Consider the following 20,177-nt stretch of genomic DNA (forward strand, 5'->3'; position numbering starts at 1 on the left):
GCTCATTGCCTAATTCGTGAAAAACTTAGAGGATATACCATAAATTATCAATTATATGACATGGAGTTGTATGCACTGGTGAGAGCGCTCCAAACATGGCAACATTACCTATGGCCAAAGGATTTTGTGATCCACAAGGATCATGAGTCTCTCAAGACAACAAAGGCTGATTAAAAGGCACACAAGGTGGATTGAACTCATTGAACCTTTCCTTATGTAATTCAGTACAAGGAATGTAAGAAAATGTTGTTGTTGATGCAGTCTCAAGAAGGTACCTATACTTCTTATATGGAAGCCAAACTCCTCGGATTTGAGAAGATTAGGTCATTCTATGACAAGGATCCTGACTTCCATGACAACTACCACGCCACTAAACAAGCAAGCATGTGATAAGTTTTATCAAGTAGATGGTTTTTCTTCATGATACCCGTTTATGTGCTTGCTTGTTCTTTGAGGGAGTTGTATGTTAGGAAAGAACATAGAAGATGAATAATGGGACATTTTTTTGTTGCCAAAACCTTGAATTCTTTGCAACAACACTTCTTCTAAGTACTTTTTGGGATTAAAGTGAGTAAGCTTGATGCTGGGTTGTTTTGATCACAAAGGAAGTATGCTTTGGACTTATGCGAGAGACATGAAATCTTGGTTCCAAACCGTGCAAGAACCTATTGAAGAAAATTATAAGGATGATCCACAGAGGAAACCAGCTACGAATAAGAAGCAATATAAGAGAATGGTAGGTAAGCTTGATGCTGGATTGTTTTAATCATAAAAGAAGTATGCTTTGGAATTATTGTAGAGACATGAAATCTTGGTTCAAAACCGTACAAGACAACTATTAAAAAAAAGAATGTGCTAAAGGATAAACCAGTTGCAGATAAAATGCAATATCAGAAGATGATAGTTGCGGATACTTTACTCACAATCAAAAGACATAAAAGTATGGTGGTGGTAATCATTTATGTTGATGATATAATCACAACCGGAACCGGAAGTGATGCAGATGGTGTTAAGAGCACAAAGAGCTACTCGAAGTAACCTTTGATATCAAAGACCTAGGAGAGCTAAAATACTTTTTGGGATTGAAGTGAGTAAGCTTGATGCCGGATTGTTTTGATCACAAAGGAAGTATGCTTTTGGCTTATTGTCAAAGGCATGAAATCTTGGTTCCAAACCATGGAAGACACCTATTGAGGAAAATTATAAAGATGACGCGAAAGAGAAACCACGTGCAGCTAAGAAGAAATATCAGAGGATTGTAAGTAAGCTAACCTATCTCACAATCACTAGACATGATATATGTTATGCAGTAAATCAAGTAAACAAACATATGCATGCTCCAGCCATACATCTTGGAGAATGGTTAAAAGCATTATGAAATGCATTTAAGGCTCACATGGAAAGGTTATTTGGATGAGTTGCAACTTTAATACTGATATAATTGGACATTCTGACATACATCAAAATGATAGCAAATCAACCACTGGTTATTGCACTTTCATTGGGAGCAATCTAATGACTTGAAAAATCAACAAAATGTGATTTCAAAGTCAAATGTGAATGCAATGTATAAGGTCATGCAATTATCACTGGAGAACTTGTATGGTTAAACCATCTTCTTGAAGATCTGAACAATGAAAATTCTAATTCGATTTTCTTGCATTGTGACAATTATGCAGTGATTCATATAGTTTCCAATTCAGTGTTCCATGAAAAAAAAATACACATAATTTGATTGCTAATATATCCATGAAAAGCTTTAAGAATGAGTTATCATCCCATCGTAAATGAAGAGATGTGATCAGATTGCAGACATATTTACTAAGTCGACTTCATCAAAGTGTTTGCTACTCTCCATTGATGGATTCACTTGTTGGATCTCTATTATCCTATCTTATAGGGGAATGTTAAACTGAAAACAAAACAAGAAGGAAAGCAGGTGAAGTTTAGAGAACAAAGTGAAGCATGGGGACAAAGTAAATATGGGCGCGACAATTAATACTATCACATCATATGACGACGTGTCAAGTTTTCTTGTGATAGCCACATGTCATATTATCAACTGCCACATGCCATGTTATCAACTGCCACATAAGATGACACATTTCATGAGAGATGTCAATCTCAAGTTTCACATTGGAAGTTTAGACAAATAATGTTTAATATATAATAAGAAGTCCAGTTCTGATTAGCATGATGCATTTTGGGAATGAACCTAAAAGTAAATTCCTGCGAGTTTGTCTCTAAGACCCAAAATAGACAAAGTCATACTAATCGGACAATAGAAAATTGAAGATGGACTAAAGAAAGCCCAATAATTGGTAGAGCCAAGTTGACGAAAAGTCAGCAAGAAGACTAAAATACCCTTCGAATATGAATGAGAGGTATGTGGCATAAATTAAGTTTGAAGATCTTGAAAGTTCAGTTGTTGGAGAAGCACCCTCAAAGTACCTCAAAGTAACATTGTGACTAAAGGTGCCAGATGTCGAAGATGCGATGATAAGGTGCCGAGATGATTCGCTGGAGGAAATGACACAATATGAGTGTGGTCATTGGTTTGACAGGAAGAATGGGAGATGTCAATCCAAGTCCTAGTGATGTTTAGATAAATAATCTCTAATATATAACAAGAATTCCAACTCTGATTAGCATGAGGTGTTTTGGAAAAAGAACTCAAAAGTAAATCAATATGGACTTATCTCTAAGGTCAAAGTAGACAATATCGTACTCGGACAATAAATCAATATCTGACATTTTTTATGGTGCATGAACTTTCAAACCAAAGGTTTTGAGCTTGGTTATATTAGGTTCCGAATAAACAACATTTGCTTCTCTCTCTACGAAGTTTCGAGCAATCTAATATCTTGACTTAACAATATATTGACTACTTTTGTAAAATTCTATGATAATTAGAAGAATATTTTCTGAATGAAAAAAAAATCAGCATCTCCACATCCCACTCCTTGGAATATTGTTAGGATGTGCCATTAGAATTCTAGGTCTGGCTCGCCTAGCAAGTGTAGTTGGGATCCGAATATTTTCAAGTACCTCATAGTCTGAATGGATCTTCTGTTTAATTCTCGGAAGTTAATAAAGGTTTTGCAGCTGAGTAGTTGTAACATGTGTTTAATATTCTTGACCACATATTTGTTAGTCAAATCATAAGAATAAACTCTCTTGAACTAAATAGTTAATGAGAAGTTGACAAAAAAATAGTTAACGAGAAAGTATTATCCAAAACCTTTTTGGTTTCATATTCTTTCTCTTTTTATATTTATATATTCATTCTCAAACATTTCTACATGTTAGTGTAAGCGTTGAGCTTCAAACATTGTGACGTCAGGTAAAGAGTTTTCTTTTTCTCCAGTTTTTCGTCCCTCCAAAGCTTACATAATTATATGGGTGATGTTCTCACTAAAGACCATTGGCGGAAAGTATTTCCAACTTCATATAATGATTTCGAGGTTGGGAGCCGTTCTGATCATCTAAGATTAGAGTACTCGTAAATCTTAAACAACAAACTTGCATAAGCAGGTTATCTTTTTTTTAATACGTTTTAGTCATCTTTTTCAAAAAAAAAAAAACGTTTTAGTCATATTTTACTGCATTATGTATATTTAAAAATTTTAATAAACCTTCGGTCAATTATTCCGGCAATTATGTTAGACTCACTAACCGTCAATTATCTTTCCAACATAATACTTTAGGAAGGACTAATGGAAGTAGAATCTATGTAAAATTGATTGATATAAGAGTCTAGAGATTTTTTAAATTTGTAAAGAATTAAAAAAATATTTTATATTTAATGGCAACAAAAATATTCTATTATAATGATTTTAATAATCTATATGCAAGATTTTTGAAGTTTTCTTTTATGAGTAAAACTGTCTAAAATTCAAATCCCAGTAATAATATACTTGATGGAATCATAGAACTATTAAAACACACAAAATTTTGAATAACAGTGGGCTTATAAGTTATTAAATAACCATCAAAGAAATAATTCTAGATTTTAGTAAGAATATTAGAATTTTGTAACATTTCGGTTTGTGGTATATATTGAAAAGTTTAATAGAAATGATTTGGTTACATATATAATCAAAATGTAATTACATTTTTGGTCAGACATTCAGAAAAGACTCCGAAATTAAGCGTGTTTGAATTGAAATAGTGAAAGGATGGATGACCTATATAATTTGCGATATTGTATGAGTGAGGTGAAAGTACGAAAAGTATCATATGGTGATTGCAGGTTTAGGAAAAAAAACTTCCAAACTCTAAAAAAATTAACTTACCATCGCAGGAAATGGGATCCACAAACCGAGTAAATACGTGTAGGAGGCCCATTAGCTAAGGCGGATGGTGTGTTACAAGTGGTATCAAAGTCAACCCCAACTGAGTGTGGAGTCCTGTATGAGGTTATACTAACATGGATTACGATCTATGTTATGTTCTTTGGGAAAAAATAAATTGTAACATCTAAGGTTGTGGTATATATTAAATTAATAAATAAGAGAATTGAGTTGGCTATTTAGGTCACCAAAGTCCATTTATGTCTTTAGGTACACATAAAAAAAAAACTGAAGAATTAAACGTGCTTGAGATGGTAAGATAATTGATTTGGATAATTATATCACCAAAATGCATTTATTTTTTCTGACATAAATCCAAGAAAAACTTCAGAACTAAACGTGTTTGAGGTATAGTAACGGAGAAATGGATATGACATTTTGAGAATTGATTCATAATATCATGCAAATAAGGTCAAAGCTTGAGAAATGTCATTTATTGGTTGCATAATCAATAAACAAAACTTTTAAATTTTGAAAAAAATAATGCACCATTTGTCGCAGAGAATGAAGCTACAAACTGAGTGAACGGATGTGAAAGACTTAAGCCGTAGACGATCTGGACTTACAAATTTATTAACCAATAACAAGTATTTAAACTTTAACTTAACAGTATCTGAACATTAACTTAACTAGCATTCAAGTAGTACAATCAGATAAGTGATTTTTTCGGTTATCATTGAAACAAAAATAATCTGATAAATGAAAAACGGCTAGCAGGATACAGTACTTGCATCTATATTATTTAATTCAGTTATTACCAAAAACAAAAACATAACATAAACATTTGTGTATCAGAATTTAGAAACAAGTCAACAACCAATTTAATAGGCTAAATTGTTGTGGTATAAAGACAAAGTTTTCCATGACCTAACACCACCTATTTGTGGAAACCCCCTTGGTCCAGTGGTTTGACTAAAGGTTCAATTGCTTCTACACCCGGAGGTCTGGGGTTCAAACCCCAGAAAATACCAAATTATGCAGATTATGGAGAAACAAGTTACAGGAAATCTTTAGCTTGGTGCAGGGCGTACCATCGAACATGGATCTCATAGGACGGTTTAGAGTGGTGCGGCTCAGAATGGTGCAGTCAGGCGGGTATTCTCACATAGTGGTAGAATTGTCGGCTGTAAAATCGTCTTTGTAATATTCTCATCATTGTAATAGCATAATTAATCGATAATAATCGATCCAGACGTTCAAAAAAAAAAAACACCACCTATTTGGACCTGGACTTTCATTTCCAGCATGGGCTCTGGCCCATTTTCAATCTGAACACGAATTCATTGTGCTCTCCTACCATGGGATCTTTTACCCATGAGCTAGGTTCAGATCCTTACATGGGAAGATTAACGGCTCCCTCCACCATGGCTTCAGACGATCCCCTCCGACTTATTCATCCATATTGTACTTTTTAGAGTCAAATATACTTCTGAATCGGAGATGATAATAGCATACTTTCACGAATTTGCTCACTGTTTAATTTGCTTTCTGGATCGATTAAGATTCACCTAATCTCCTGGCTCAACATTGCCGGTGTTAAAACTTATCGCATTGGTTTATTGGATTGTTTAGCCAAACTTTGTTTCTCAATCGACCAATCTGCCTCCCTCCAAACTCTCTTGTTTGGGTGCATCAACATTTTTTTATTCGATTATCAACTGTTCTTTCAAACACTAGTTTTCGGATCTAAAGTGAAGTGTTTCTTTGGATTATGTTATCCCTTAAACACATATATTTCCTTTTTCATTGTATTAGTCCTAGTTCATCAGTTTGCCGTTGGTTGTATCCTCTCAAATTATTTAGGCGTTTAGTTTAATATAAACGTTTGTTGCCTGGAAAAAAAAATTCAAGACCGAGTTTAAATGATGAATTGGTCGTACTCGTAGCTTACCTTAAACCTTTGCGGTGCGGGGAACCTTTTTTTTTTTGTCAACCCGCGGGGAACCTAGATACGTTACTTTTAAGAATTTTTATTTTAAGCTATATATCTGTTATAGCATATATTCTACCATTAACGTACCTTAACCGGATATAGCATTAATATTTCCCTGTTGCCGAAAACAAAAAAAACAATCTGAGGAAAAAAAAAGTAAACAGCTAGCTAGATACTAGCTTTATAACATCTGTGAATCAGAAACAACCATTTCCGTAGCCAAAATGATAAGCATTAGAAAGACCAGAAGTCATGTTCGCGTAAGAAGGAGCCGTCACTTTATTAGTATCCAAGAAACCGAACACATCCTCTTTCACCTCCTTAAACGGCACCGTATTTGTCTCTGACACAACAAGCTTCCTCAACTCCTCTAACGCACATTTCATTACCTGTAATTGAACCACATTCATCTCGTCCACTGGTCCTTCCCACCAATTAGTCACCAACCGCCTCGCCGCATTCCCTTTTCTCGTTTCTGCCATCGCTTGACCCTTCTTCTTCTCTTCCTCTACCTCACTCACGGTCTGCGTCAACACCATATTCAGCTCGCAGCTCCCTGCAGTGTTTCCCTGCGGTTTCTTCGTCTTCGCTAAGGACAAATCGTTTCGGGACAAGTAACGGTCCAATACGGATTCGACGCTGGGATGGCCGAAAGAGAAAGGCTTTTTGGCTGGAGAATACACGATGATCCCTATTTCTGCACCACACAATGTGCAAAGCTCGCTAGCTTTCTTGAATAGACCGGCTCTACGTTTTGAGAATGTGACTTGCCGGTGGGTCTCTTTCTTTATCTTAACCATCGGAATTCTCTGTCGTCCCATGCTTTCTTTCTTCTTCGACATCATAGTTTTTCTTTCTTTCTAAAGGTGTGGTTTTAGTTGCTTTGAGTTGGTGGACAATTTGGTAGAGATACTATTTGTTTATATACATGTTTGAGTGTGTGTAAGTGGCATAATTACGAGATCAACTTTCATAGTTGGCAAATTATTTTTGTTTTTGTAACATCAAACTTGTAATTACTCAGTTTGTCTTTAATTTTGTAGATAGATAATAACATTCTAAAGATTTGTGTATGTTATAAAATCATAGTTTAGTATGGCAATTATTTTTGTTCTTTTCTTTTCATTATTGTCTAGTATATAAATGCATGATTTTCTAATAATAAAATGTTAAAGTTAGTTGTTGTATATATTTTATATCCAAAATGATATAATGATCCACCAACATTTTGTAACAAATGTAACTAAAATAAATATAATAGTAATAATCTGCAACAAGGTGATGAGGATCGAAATTAAATTAAACACAATATTTTAATCACTTAGTTCATAGGGAGGAAAAAGAACTAGAAGTCAAAACAATGATTTATATTCTTGTAACAGCAAGCTTGTAATTACTCAGTTTGTTTTCTAATTTTGTAGATAGACAGTAAAACTGCGAAGATTTGTGTATGTTATCAAATCTTTGGCAATGCAATGATTCTTTTTCTGTTTCTTTGCATTATTGGCTTTGTATAAATGCATGATTTTATAATCACTAATTGTTAACGTTCATGTCTCTATATATTATAAATTTTTTATAAGGATCCACCAGTCATGATGCAAGAGAAAAAGACAATAACACGAATAGATTAATAATCAGGAATGGAATTACCTTAAATATAACTAGATTTTGATTGTATATTTCAAAAATATATTGCTATTTATTTTTGTTAATATTAAAGCTGGATAAAAAATTCAAATCTAAAGAACCAAACCGATCACGATTCAAAAGAGTAACACCAAATCCGAACCAAAACCAAAGTTGATCAAATATCCAATTATTCAAAATTTTGATATTTAGACAACCGAAACTATAACCAATTCGAACCGAAGTATTTTGGATATCAAAATGTATCCGAAAAAATTTATATACTATATATTAATTATTTTTAGTTTTAGTGTATATAAAAACATCCAGAATATATATGATATATTTAGGTTGGTTTAAATACTTGAAAATATATAAAAATAGTCAAATATAAATATCTAACATAGTGGAAGTACACTCAAAACACCAAAAATATTTAAAATAATTATTGATTTTTGATCCAAATTTAAACCAAACCAAATTATATGTTAAATTTAGGTATTCTGACATAAGTTATTTATATTTATATACAATATATTATTTTATTTGTAGATTTTAAGAAATTCAAAGTATATACTGAATTTTAAAAAATAATTTAAATGGGTTATCCGAATTCGAACTGAACCCGCAAAGATCCGAATATAATTCGAACTGAAGTTTAGAAATATATGAATGGGGCTGAAATCTTTGACCCCGAAAATCCGAAACCCAAACAGATCAGAAACGAACAGAATGGATACTCGAACGCCCAGCCCTAGTCACTATTATGTATCATATATATGTCATCATATAATTAATTTGTATTGGTCCATCATATAAATAATCATATAATTAATAGTATTTTATATGTACCATCTTATAAATAATCACATATATAATATTCTTAAAGTTTAATGTGAAATATAAAAACCATAATTTAAGTTAGTATATGAAACTAATATTTTTGTTGTATTTTTCTTATATGTATTGAAACATTTTTTTAATAATGGTTATTGGAAAATATTTTAGTAAAAATAAATTTTTGAATATATGCATATTTTAAATCAATTTTGATATAAATCAACTTTAAATTATTATTTTGATTTGAAATATGTATATAAATTTAAATTTTATTTTATGATTATTTTAGATAAAAAAATATTTTTAGATAATTAGATTAGTCCATTTTGTATATTCAAAAACTGATATACTTTTATCCATGTTTCAAAATTTTAATTTTTTGCTTTAGTTTTCTATGAATTATTATTACTTTTATGATTTTTTTTTTGCAAATTGAACTCTTGAAATTTTTATATTTGACTAAACTAATTAAGGTAATAATACTGTTTTTAAAAATTGTTTTATATAATATACTATTTATATTTCAGTTTGTGTTTTTATTTTCACTATAAAGAATTGTAAATAAAAAGAATTGTAAATATAGTGACAGAATTGTAAATAAAAAAAATATAGAAAGAAAGTTGTTTAATTTATTGTAAAAACAATTACTAAATATTTAAATAAAAAGAAGTATTAAATATGTTATTCATGTTTCTAAACAATTTTCATTTGTTATTAATTTATTGAAAATACAATGGTTAAATGTGTAAATAAAAAAAGTACACATCTTTGTTATCCATGTTTCCAAACATATCTCATTTATTCTACTATCCATGTTTCCAAACATATCTCATTTATTCTACTATTTTTGTTTCCAAACAATTCAATTGTGTACTTCAACTTTAATAATATAGATATTTATAGGTTAGTTCACATGAACGTAAATCTAGGCAAAAACAATGACATTTCTTTCTTTGTTAAATTAATATTTTAAATTTGGTTTAAAAATATACCGAAAATACTATACTATGTATTCTATTAAAATTGAAACACTAACAAATCTATATTATAAAAGTCATAGTCATAGTAAGACCATTACATTAGTTATTTAAGACCATTACACTAAATTAGACAGATTACTGTTCATTAGCAGGTAAAATTGGTGCCGTGGCAGTTTTTTCTAAATATTTTTAATTATTTTAATTAATAAAAATAGCTATAAATTCAATATAAAATTCTAAAAAATTGATACAAATTCAGAAAGTTAAGAAAATAAAATAAAATTCATAAATTCAAATAATAATAATAAAAATAAAAATAGATTTATCAATTCAAAAATCATAATAAAAATAAAATAAATTGTAAAAACCGACTTAAATCAATAAAAACTAAACAAATAGAAATTTAAAATAATAAAATAAAATAAATAATTGTAAGAATCAATAAAATTGTAAAAAGAGAAAATTCATAAAAATCTGGAAAACAAATATATTTGAAAAAAGTTTTTAAAATTTTAAAAATTGAAAATGAAAAGTACTTGAAACCAAATCTCTTTGGTGTTTAGATAGGCATATGAGCGTCCGGATGTCCGGATTTGGATCCTTCGGATACCAGAGATTTGGACTCAACAAGGCAATTTAAAATGTAAACTTTTTCTAACTTTATTGTTTTTTCTAATTTTTCTCAACTTCATGGTTTTATTTTCAAGGCTTTTTCTTAATTTTAATTGATTTTTATTATGTATTATTATTTTTGTTGTTATTTCTTTTATTTTATAAATTTTATTTTTTTCTTGATCTTTATTAATTTTCAGTCTTGGATCCTTCGGATCCTATAGATTTGGATCCAACAAGGCACTTGAAAATTTTCGGTTTGGGTTCGACATAACGGTGATGGTGAAAATTTAATCATCACTGTAAAAGATATTAAAAAAAAGTGGGATTATAAAAATAATAATTTAATCTTATTTTAAATTTTTCAGTATTTTAATTTTTGAAGTTTAATTTTTGAATTCTTTTATTATTTCCTTATTTTATCAAAAGTTTCCTGATTTTTATTAATCTTTAAAATTTATTATTATTATTATTTGAATTTATGAATTTTATTTTATGTTTCTTTATTTTTCTGAATTAATTTTATTTTTAAAAATTTATATTGAATTTTTATCTAGTTTTCTATTTTTATCAACTAAAATAATTAAAAATAAAATTTAAAAAATTGTCATGTCACCAACTTTACGTGCTAATGAACAGTAACCAGTCACAAATTTGACGTGTGCAACAAGTAAGTTATTTCAATTTTTAATATGCTATTAAGACAAATTTCGTTGTTTAGAGTGTTAGTCGTTGAATTCCAAGATTTAAAGTGAAGACGTTTGCCACCTTCGTAGTATTTGTTTCAGTTTTATATTAGATTTAATTTACATAGTTTATTTTTAAGAGACATTATTAACAATGTTTTTTTAGTTTTCTATTTATTTATAGTTAACTTTAATTTGATCGTGCTCTTATAAGTGTTTTGTATTTTTAAAAATATTTTATTTTGGTTTTGTATTGGATTTAATTAACATAATTTAGTTTTCATAGTCGAACATACGTTTGTGTTTTAAAGCTGAATCGAAATCAAACCGAACCGAATTCAAACCGAACCGAAACCGATCCAAACCGAAATAAATATGATTTACTTTTTTTTTGTGCAACAAATATAATTTACTTTTGTTAGATAAATCATTGAACCAATTAACCAAACCAAACCGAAGTCGATCCGAACCGATCCGGTAAAATAACCAAAGTGTCCACCCCTACCGTTTACGGGTCGGGACAAGAGTTTTCTCTGTCCTTCATTCTTCCTCTCTGCAGGCGAAACGAGAGGTGTGTCCTGCTGCTGCTATGGCGAGCGAAGAAGACAAAGCCCTTGAAGATCTTCTCGAGTATCAGCTGAAAGACCAAAGAGAATCACTTTCAGCCATCGAAGAAGCCCTTGCCTCTGACCCTTCTAATCCCGACCTCCTCTCTGTAAAACTTTTAGATCCAATACTGTTTCGCTATTGACTTGACAGTCACTAATTGCAACAAAGATCTCAGCTTTGGTCATATATAGAGAGTAGCTAGTGATCGAAAAGGCATGATTTTTATATTTATGTTCATGTTTTGTGTCTGTTAAGGTGCATGAAGAGCTTGTTGGAGCAATCAAGGATGCAGAGGAAGGGCTTTTCCAGCTAAAACGTGCTCGGTTGTTGCAGGAAGCCGACATTGTTCTCCGCGGTCTGAACAACGCTGCTGGAGTCAAACCTGAGCACACCCATCCTCCAAATGGGTTGGAGCCAGAGAGAAAGGATTCAGATGGATCAAAATGCAGATTCCGGCACAGTGATGGACGTTGGTACAATGGTCGCATTATTGGGTTTGAAGGCTCTGATTCTGCAAAGATATCTTTCCTTACTCCCACTTCTGAGAGTATGATGGTCAGACTCTCTTCTTACTCCTTACTCCCTTTTCATTATCAAGGTTTACTCCTTACTAACGCTGCACTGAACTACTTGCAGATGTGCAAGTTTTTCATGCAGCAGAGGTGTCGGTTTGGCAGTTCCTGTCGTTTATCACATGGTATGTGAAATCTTAATAAATACTCTGCCATCGTTTATGGATTGTGTGTGTTTAGATGTTCATGCTATCACCACATAAGGATTTAATTTTTCCCTAGCTCTGGTAGTTAACTGTATGAGATCAATGCAGGAGTGGATGTGCCAATATCTTCTCTAAAGAACTATGAGCAGACTGAGTGGAAGCAGTCCATGGTAGGCTCCAAGATTTGGGCAGTTTCCGGAAGTAAATACGACATGTGGAGGGTGGGTGAGCTTGAATCATGGGATGATACGCTACAGTTAGGCGGAGTTGTTTTCAGAGATGATGGGAGCTCAGCAAAGCTAGGTTCTGATGCTATTGTATTATCAGAGTACGCTCAAATGACTGATGATGATGATGATGATGATGGAGAAGAGGAGGATGAAGAAGAAGAAGAAGATGGGAGTGCTTCAGGCTCTGAAGAATCTGTTTCAAGTGATTATGATGAAGAGTTTCCTCAAGGCATAGGCATTCTAGGAAGCACAGACCAAAGGAGAGGCGTCCAGAATGAGACAGCTATATTTGCAAAGTGGGAAAATCACACCAGAGGGATAGCTTCTAAGTTGATGGCAAATATGGGTTACCGTGAAGGGATGGGACTTGGGGTCTCTGGTCAAGGGAGATTAGACCCAATTGTGGCAAAAGTACTACCACCAAAGAGGTCGTTGGATCACGCTCTCGAGCATATCAAGAACGGAGAAGCTAAAGGAGAGAAACAAAAGAAGAAAAGGAGCAGAGGTGGGAGAAGGAAGCGTGAGAAGAAGTTTGCAGAAGCAGCTAGAGCAGCGAAACAGGAAGAGGAATCAGACTTGTTTAGCTTCATCAACAACCACGAGAAAAGAAACGGCAGAGAGACTGTGAAAAAGAGGCAGAACATCGGTCCAGTAGACAGGAAAGCACTGGTTGCATATGAAGACGAAGTCAAGGACTTGAAGTTTCAAGTAAAGAAACTAGAAGAGATGGTGAAGAGAAATAAAAAAGATCAAATTGTTTCAGATGCTGCGACAAGAAAATTGAAACAAGTCCAGAAGGCACTGGCTTCGACGTTAGCAGCTCAAGCTTCTGCCTCCAATGCTGTAGAAAGCAAAGAGAAAGAAAAGAAATGGCTCAAGTTCTAGAACATAGCACCTTGAATCAATTTTAACAGATATTTTATCAAGCTGTAAGATTTGGGAGAGACTATGGAACCTCTTGATTATAACTGCGTTTACAAGTAGAACAGTTTTTTTTTCCATTAGAAAACATATATTTTTCTCTTAGTCTTCTGTGTGTTCTAATGAAGTTATTGGTGTTGAGTTGTATAGCTCTTAAGCAAGCATAAGCTGCGACTGAGCACAACGATGCTGAACCTAACAGTACAGCCTTCCACTGTCCACTAACCACCAGGATGGCCAAAGCTGTCAAGGATAATTTTCCAGAGTTGAAAAGATTTGATCACTTTGCTCCAGCTTCTACAATGGATCACATGTCTGAAGTACCGGTTAGCTAAATTGGGAGGGTGCATAGTACCGTTTCCAACAGGGTAAGAAGCCGAGAAGAGACCTGCAGGAGCCTGTTCCCTCAACCACTGGAGGGACCTTAAGGAGAGAGATTGTCCTATGCCCGAAATGGTAAGGCATCCCATGACCAACTCTGTCTATCCACTTTCTATATTAAGCAACCCATGTGTCTGAAGAATTGAGGTTTATATACAACTCCTTGGTTGGTAGTTTCTCCTTCATGAGAACCGCGTTTTGAGACGATAGTAATAAGCATAAGGGATTATGATGCCTGAACCATAAGGGTAACACCTGAACCAAGGGCGATGTTTTCGTGAACCCGAACCTAGTAATAAGCATACACTTCCCTTGTCCTGTAGGTCTATAAAGAAACACCCCTGGGAAGTAGTTATTCACCCCGTCCTTTCCCACAAACTCTCGATTGTTCTGCAGAACACATGGAGCGTCAAAACGTAGTAAATTACTCCCTTTTCCATCTTTTTCTTGTCCCCAAGTTCCAGCGAAAGAAACCACGGTTGGTTCGCTCTGTGACCTCAAAGACCAGTGGCTGTGCAGCTTCTCTTTTAGCACTGAAGTCTGTTCTGTCATGAGAGATAGGGAAATGAGCAGGATCCATCAGATTCTCTAGAAGAATGGAGTGGTCATAAGGTAGCTCATGAACACTTGCATTGTCATAGAAACGGGGTTTAGCAAAGATCTCAAACCAATGAGGTTTTTCAGGATCTGGAGGCATCTTTGTCAACATCCAAACCCATACAACTCCTTGTGAATCCTTCACCTCATAGGTCTTGACACAAGCAACCTTCGGAATCTTGGCATTTGAAGGAAGCTATCAAAAGAAAACTAGGAAGTCAATTAAGAGATTCTCTTTGTATCCATTCAACTCTTAAGCATAACAAGCGAATCTAAAGCCTGAGGAATCTTTGACGATTTGCCATCTCTTTCTAATTGCCAACCATGGTACAAACACTCCAACCTCCCATCAGTCAGTCGTCCTTCAGACAACTTAGCTACTCTAAAACACAAAACTCAAGCAAAAAAACTCAAGATTCAGGCCATAGACGATAGATGCATGACAATAAAAAGATCAAGATATTACAATTTCATTCTCCATGAATAATTTACGAGATATAGTGGTTTGTTTGTTTTTGTGGTCCTAAAAGAATTAGTCATGTTGTATGTATATCAAGTCTTTCTAGTTGGTCTACAAAGTACAAACCATTTTTTTAGTTCCACAGATTCTCTTGTTCTTGTGGGCCAAGTGACATCTACTATAAAATTCAAAAAAAAAAAAAAAACAGCAACTACTCAGATGCTTAGCGTGGTTGACTTTTATTAAAGAGTAATTGGCTCGGTTGCACCCAATCGCACATATAATTTGCCAAATGCCCTGACTTTTGTATCACTTTTTCGTGGACGATTCTACCCCTGCCAGGTCTGTTAACCTACGACGCCTAGTGTCTGCTTTGTGTGGGGGAACGAGACATGCGCTTCCTTTCGTCTATTGGACAATAGAACGATTCGTCACTTTTCACGCTCCATCACAGAAGAGCGCATACTATCTCTGGTGTTTTTCAATTAGTTCATCAAAGAATTGCATTTATCTCACCCCCAACCTATACATCTCTTTCATATTCTATATTCATCACTTCACTGTCATCTCTTTCTTCATCTTCAATCTTTCATAAATCTCAGAAAAATCCTAAATTTTCAGATTTTATTTCATACTCTCAGATGGAAGTTTCTCAGCTACCACCGCGAATGTTCGCCGCCGACGAAGAGCCTCTGGATGAGCGCGTTAAGTCTTATCACAAGCTAAAGAAAATCGCGGCGCTTATCTAGGCACTCGAACCCGACGAATTGGAGTTTCTGCGAAATTCGACATTGGGAAAAATTCTTGTACCTGTCGAAAGTCTTGGATTTGAAGTTTCTGATATATACACACACGTTTAGCAGTGCAACTTCGTTGTTAGCAACTAACTAGCAAGATATCAGTTTTCCTTGTTTGTAGGCGCCAAGTAACTTCTTTGTTAGCCGTTAACAATCATACAATGATATCTATACAAACTTTGAAGAGGGCGAGACCCTGATGAAGAGCTGCTGTCAGATGTTGAAAATGTGGCAACAAACGATAAACCATCTCAGTCGACCAAGTACTGTTTCATTCCTGGTCACGCTAAGATCATTGATACTGAGTCCCAGGTAACAGAACTTTGGTAAATGATGAATTAGTAGTCAAGTTTTGATTTAGTCGCTAGCATTTCTTAGAGCAAATAATTAAATATTTCTGAGTTTCGCTATATCGAAAGCTTAGCGGTTACTTGCATAATTATCCACTAAACATGTTTTCAGTTGACTTTGTCGCCGTTCCTGTAAATTATTTTTTCCACTCTAATTGGATAGTTGAATTCTCACTCGATTAACCTCTGTTTTAATTATTCAAATTTGTTATCAAGTAAATTGAAATTTTAGTTGCTATGCGCATTATTAGTGGCAATGAAATCCGTTAACTTTAGTGTACAATATAGTTCTCTATTAGACTTGTTTCCATTTAGTTATCTGCTAATTTAATTAATTGCATGCTAACCGATAATAAAAATGTTACAAGTTAAATATTTTGATAGACTGCTACTAGTGCTAATATATTATAATGTCTCTGTCTGAACTTCACACATGTCCCTTCTTCTATGTTTGTAGGTGCCTGTCAGGTCTATTCTTGATGATCTGTACGAAGAATTGTCTGCTGGACTAGATCTTCACCTCCTGCATATAATCTAATCTAAATAAATAAGTTGCATAACCAAATAACATTAATCCTCTTTCCTTCTTCACACACAGCTCGTTTAGCCTCTGTTTTATTCAAATTTGTTATGAAGTAAATTGAAATTTTAGTTGCTAATCGTATTATTAGTGGCATCAAAGTCCGTTAACTTTAGAGTACAAATATAGTTTTCTATTCCTTGTTTCCATTTAGTTTGTCTGCTATTTTAATTAATTGCATGCAAACTTCAGAATTACCGATAATAAAAATGTTATCGGTTAAATGTTTTGGTAGACTGCTACTAGTGCTAATACATTATAGTGTCTCAATCGGAACTTCACACATGTCCATTCTTCCTTGATTGTAAATGCACATTATGTATATTCTTGATGATCCGACGAAGAACGGTATGCTTGACGACCTTCTGCATATAACCCAAATAAATCAGTTACAGCCCCAAATAACGTTAACATATAAAGACATAATTAACCGCTAACTATTAAGTTATCAAAGTGTGGATTCTAACCAAGTACCTGACAACTGTCACCATCATTGTTATCTGATTCTGGGTCAGCATTGCCTAAGCTTGCAGCCCCAAACCCCAAACCTATTTGCAAATTCCAGAATTGAACTCCATGGATGTCTGGTCTAGCCACTTTGTTCTTTCCTTTATCATTTGAATCTCCAAGCCTCCCGACAACCCCACCCGTAGCTGCTAATAACAAATATAACACATAAAGGTTCATGTATCAGTTAAAGAGTAAGTTATCAAATACAAGCTGAAGATGATAATAATTGTTAATAATACTAACCTATTGCTAACGTCAGATTTTCCCGCTCCGGTGTTTCATTATGAATCTATGATAGCCTATTATCATCAGAACCATCATCAGGTTTTCCCCTCCGGTGTTTGCTAAATACCTAGAATCTCACGATCAGAACCATCGTCGTTTGGTAGGATATCAGTCATTCCAAATTGATGGGTGCCTCAATCTGAACCCAAAACCAAGTTCAGAAAGTGCTTTCCATGATTGACAATGTCTGGCATCTTACCCTTCCTCTTAGCAGATAATGTCTTCCCTACACAGTCAACTTCTGAAATATGCGCTAACAAAATAGTTGATAGACACAATTCGTGTTAGCAACATACACAATTCTCTTACGTTGCTGTAAAAGATATTGTACACTATCAAACGATTTGCTATCCTTTAATCCTTCAATCACAACTTTCGTTTTAGATTTACCTTTCACACAAATTTCTCTATCTGCTAAGCTTTATATCCTACACTAAAAACCCTAGTATCAAATCTAGTTTTCCATTAGATATCATAGATCCACTTTTTCTTTAAAATAAATAATAGATCCACTTTTTTCTTCAAAATAAATCATAGATCCACTTACCGAAACCATCAACATCAGGGCTGTACAAATCTACTCTTTATCCACCGGATTCTTCAGTGAAGCATCCCCTATGGTCAGACTGCCCCGAATCCTCTTCTGCATATCGTCTCTGACACAAGTCTGGTTTCGTCGATCGTGTTATCAAAAAGCAGGGGTATTTTCGTCTGATCTGTGCTAAAAAGATACTACTTTATGGGTTATTCAAAGCGATGGGTATTTCACCAATTTGGGCCTCTGCTGGGTATATTACACACATTGTCCCTTTATTAAAACAGGAAAAACAAATTGTACGAAATTCAGTGGCATGCAGTGGTTGTTCACTGTTCAGACTCTTGAAAGGTGTCTCTCACGCTTTCAATTTCTAGTATTAACACCAAAACGCAAATGCAGATTGACAATATGCATGCATGATGACACACTCTCTCTCTCACTGACGGATGCACAAGAGAAGTAAAAACTGTCATTAAATTCTCCTGACTCAACCATCTCTCTCTCTCTCTTTCTCTATCTGACACAAAAACAAATGCAATTCACAGTTATCATTTATGACAACAACTACCTCTTCTCTCTCTCTTTCTCTAATAAGGGAAAATAATTAACCAGCATTGTCTTCACTTCAGAGAGACACAATCAAAGAATGGCGTTTCCCTTCTCTTCCTGCAAACAAGAATATGCATTCCTCTCCTCTCTTCTTCTTGTTCTTCCTCTACTTCTGCTCATTTCTTCTTCCGTAGCTGATCTCTCTTTCAACTTCTACAGCAGTTCATGCCCTGGGGCTGAGTTTATCGTCAGAAACACCGTTAGATCAGCTTCTTCCTCTGATCCATCAGTCCTTGGGAAGCTCGTCCGTCTTATCTTCCATGACTGTTTCGTCCAGGTACATTACTAACACTCCAAAAACATGACTAGTCCACCCATTTTTATTATTTCTTAAATTACAAAAAAAAAACATTTGTTTCATTGCTGTTTCAGGGTTGTGATGCCTCGGTGTTGGTTCGAGGGAACGGTACAGAGAGAAGCGACCCTGGAAACGCGTCACTAGGAGGTTTTGATGTGATAGAAAGCGCCAAAAATGTTCTAGAAATCTTCTGTCCAGGCATAGTCTCATGCGCTGACATCCTTGTTCTTGCTGCTAGAGACGCCGTTGAAGCTGTAAGATTTAACCAAATCCACAAGCATGTCGATACGATTGAAACTAATATTTTGTATAAAAACTCTGTTTCTTTTTTGGTGTGAATACTATTGGTTCGGACAGCTCGGAGGACCTGTAGTTGCAATACCGACAGGGAGGAGAGACGGAACGGTCTCAGCGGCAGAAAATGTCAGACCAAACATCATTGATACGGATTTCACAGTTGATAAAATGATCAATATCTTTTCCTCCAAAGGCTTATCTGTTCAAGATCTTGTCGTTCTCTCAGGTATATATACGTTTCTTGATGTTCAAAAAAAACAAGAGACTCTTTCTATTAATCCGGACTTAAAATTTGATTATAATACTATCACAGGAGCGCACACTGTTGGTGCTGCCCACTGCAACACATTCAACAGCAGGTTTAAGAGAGATCCTAGAGGCAATTTCGAGCTCATAGACGCATCTCTCGACAACTCCTACGCGCAAACACTTTTGAACAAGTGTTCGTCTTCTATGGATCCGACGACTGCGGTCGTAAACAACGATCCTGAGACATCGTCGACGTTCGACAATCAGTACTACAAGAACTTGTTGGCGCACAAGGGTCTGTTCCAGACGGATTCTGCTCTCATGGAAGATGATCGGACGAGGAAGATTGTCGAGATTCTGGCGAACGATGAGGAGAGTTTTCTGGAGAGATGGACCGAGTCGTTTATGAAGATGAGTGTGATTGGTGTGAGGGTTGGTGAAGAAGGTGAGATCAGACGTTCTTGTTCTTCTGTAAATTAAACAGAGGTTAGATGAATTCAGACAGAGGAGCAAAACTGCAATATAGTTTAGTTTGTGTGTCTTACTTACTGCTGTTAATTTTAGTACCACAATTTCTTTAATTTATTTATGTTCAGCTGCAATGTAGACAAACTTTATTTTATTTTACTGAAACGTTAATTTTGTTATTTGCCAATAAAAATAATTAAGGGAAACAGGATTTCAATAAAAAAAAAACAAATGATGGTTCCATCTTT

The 20,177-nt window shown here is 34.4% G+C and overlaps 3 protein-coding genes and 1 pseudogene across 3 annotated transcripts; 2 read left to right on the forward strand and 2 right to left on the reverse strand.

Moving 5' to 3' along the window:
* Positions 1 to 6,411: 6,411 nt before the first annotated feature.
* Positions 6,412 to 7,156, reverse strand: LOC108811248 (agamous-like MADS-box protein AGL61). Its single transcript, XM_018583290.2, has one exon. The coding sequence runs from the start codon at positions 7,128 to 7,130 to the stop codon at positions 6,483 to 6,485; it is 648 nt and encodes a 215-aa protein (XP_018438792.1). The 5' UTR covers positions 7,131 to 7,156; the 3' UTR covers positions 6,412 to 6,482.
* Positions 7,157 to 11,552: 4,396 nt separating this feature from the next.
* LOC108806008 (zinc finger CCCH domain-containing protein 22) lies at positions 11,553 to 13,612 on the forward strand. Its single transcript, XM_018578017.1, has 4 exons — positions 11,553 to 11,747; positions 11,897 to 12,196; positions 12,278 to 12,338; positions 12,468 to 13,612. Exons 1-4 carry the CDS (start codon positions 11,622 to 11,624, stop codon positions 13,472 to 13,474), a joined length of 1,494 nt encoding a protein of 497 aa, XP_018433519.1. The 5' UTR covers positions 11,553 to 11,621; the 3' UTR covers positions 13,475 to 13,612.
* Positions 13,536 to 17,586, reverse strand: LOC108806009 (protein TIC 55, chloroplastic-like; annotated as a pseudogene).
* Positions 17,587 to 18,566: 980 nt separating this feature from the next.
* On the forward strand, positions 18,567 to 20,108 carry LOC108809700 (peroxidase 18). The gene is made up of 4 exons (XM_018581858.2): positions 18,567 to 18,894; positions 18,990 to 19,169; positions 19,273 to 19,438; positions 19,526 to 20,108. The coding sequence occupies exons 1-4, from the start codon at positions 18,655 to 18,657 to the stop codon at positions 19,939 to 19,941; spliced, it is 1,002 nt and encodes a 333-aa protein (XP_018437360.1). The 5' UTR covers positions 18,567 to 18,654; the 3' UTR covers positions 19,942 to 20,108.
* The last annotated feature ends 69 nt before the right edge of the window (positions 20,109 to 20,177 follow it).

The sequence above is a fragment of the Raphanus sativus genome, chromosome 6, assembly GCF_000801105.2.
Source record: "Raphanus sativus cultivar WK10039 chromosome 6, ASM80110v3, whole genome shotgun sequence".
Taxonomy (NCBI): Eukaryota; Viridiplantae; Streptophyta; class Magnoliopsida; order Brassicales; family Brassicaceae; genus Raphanus; species Raphanus sativus.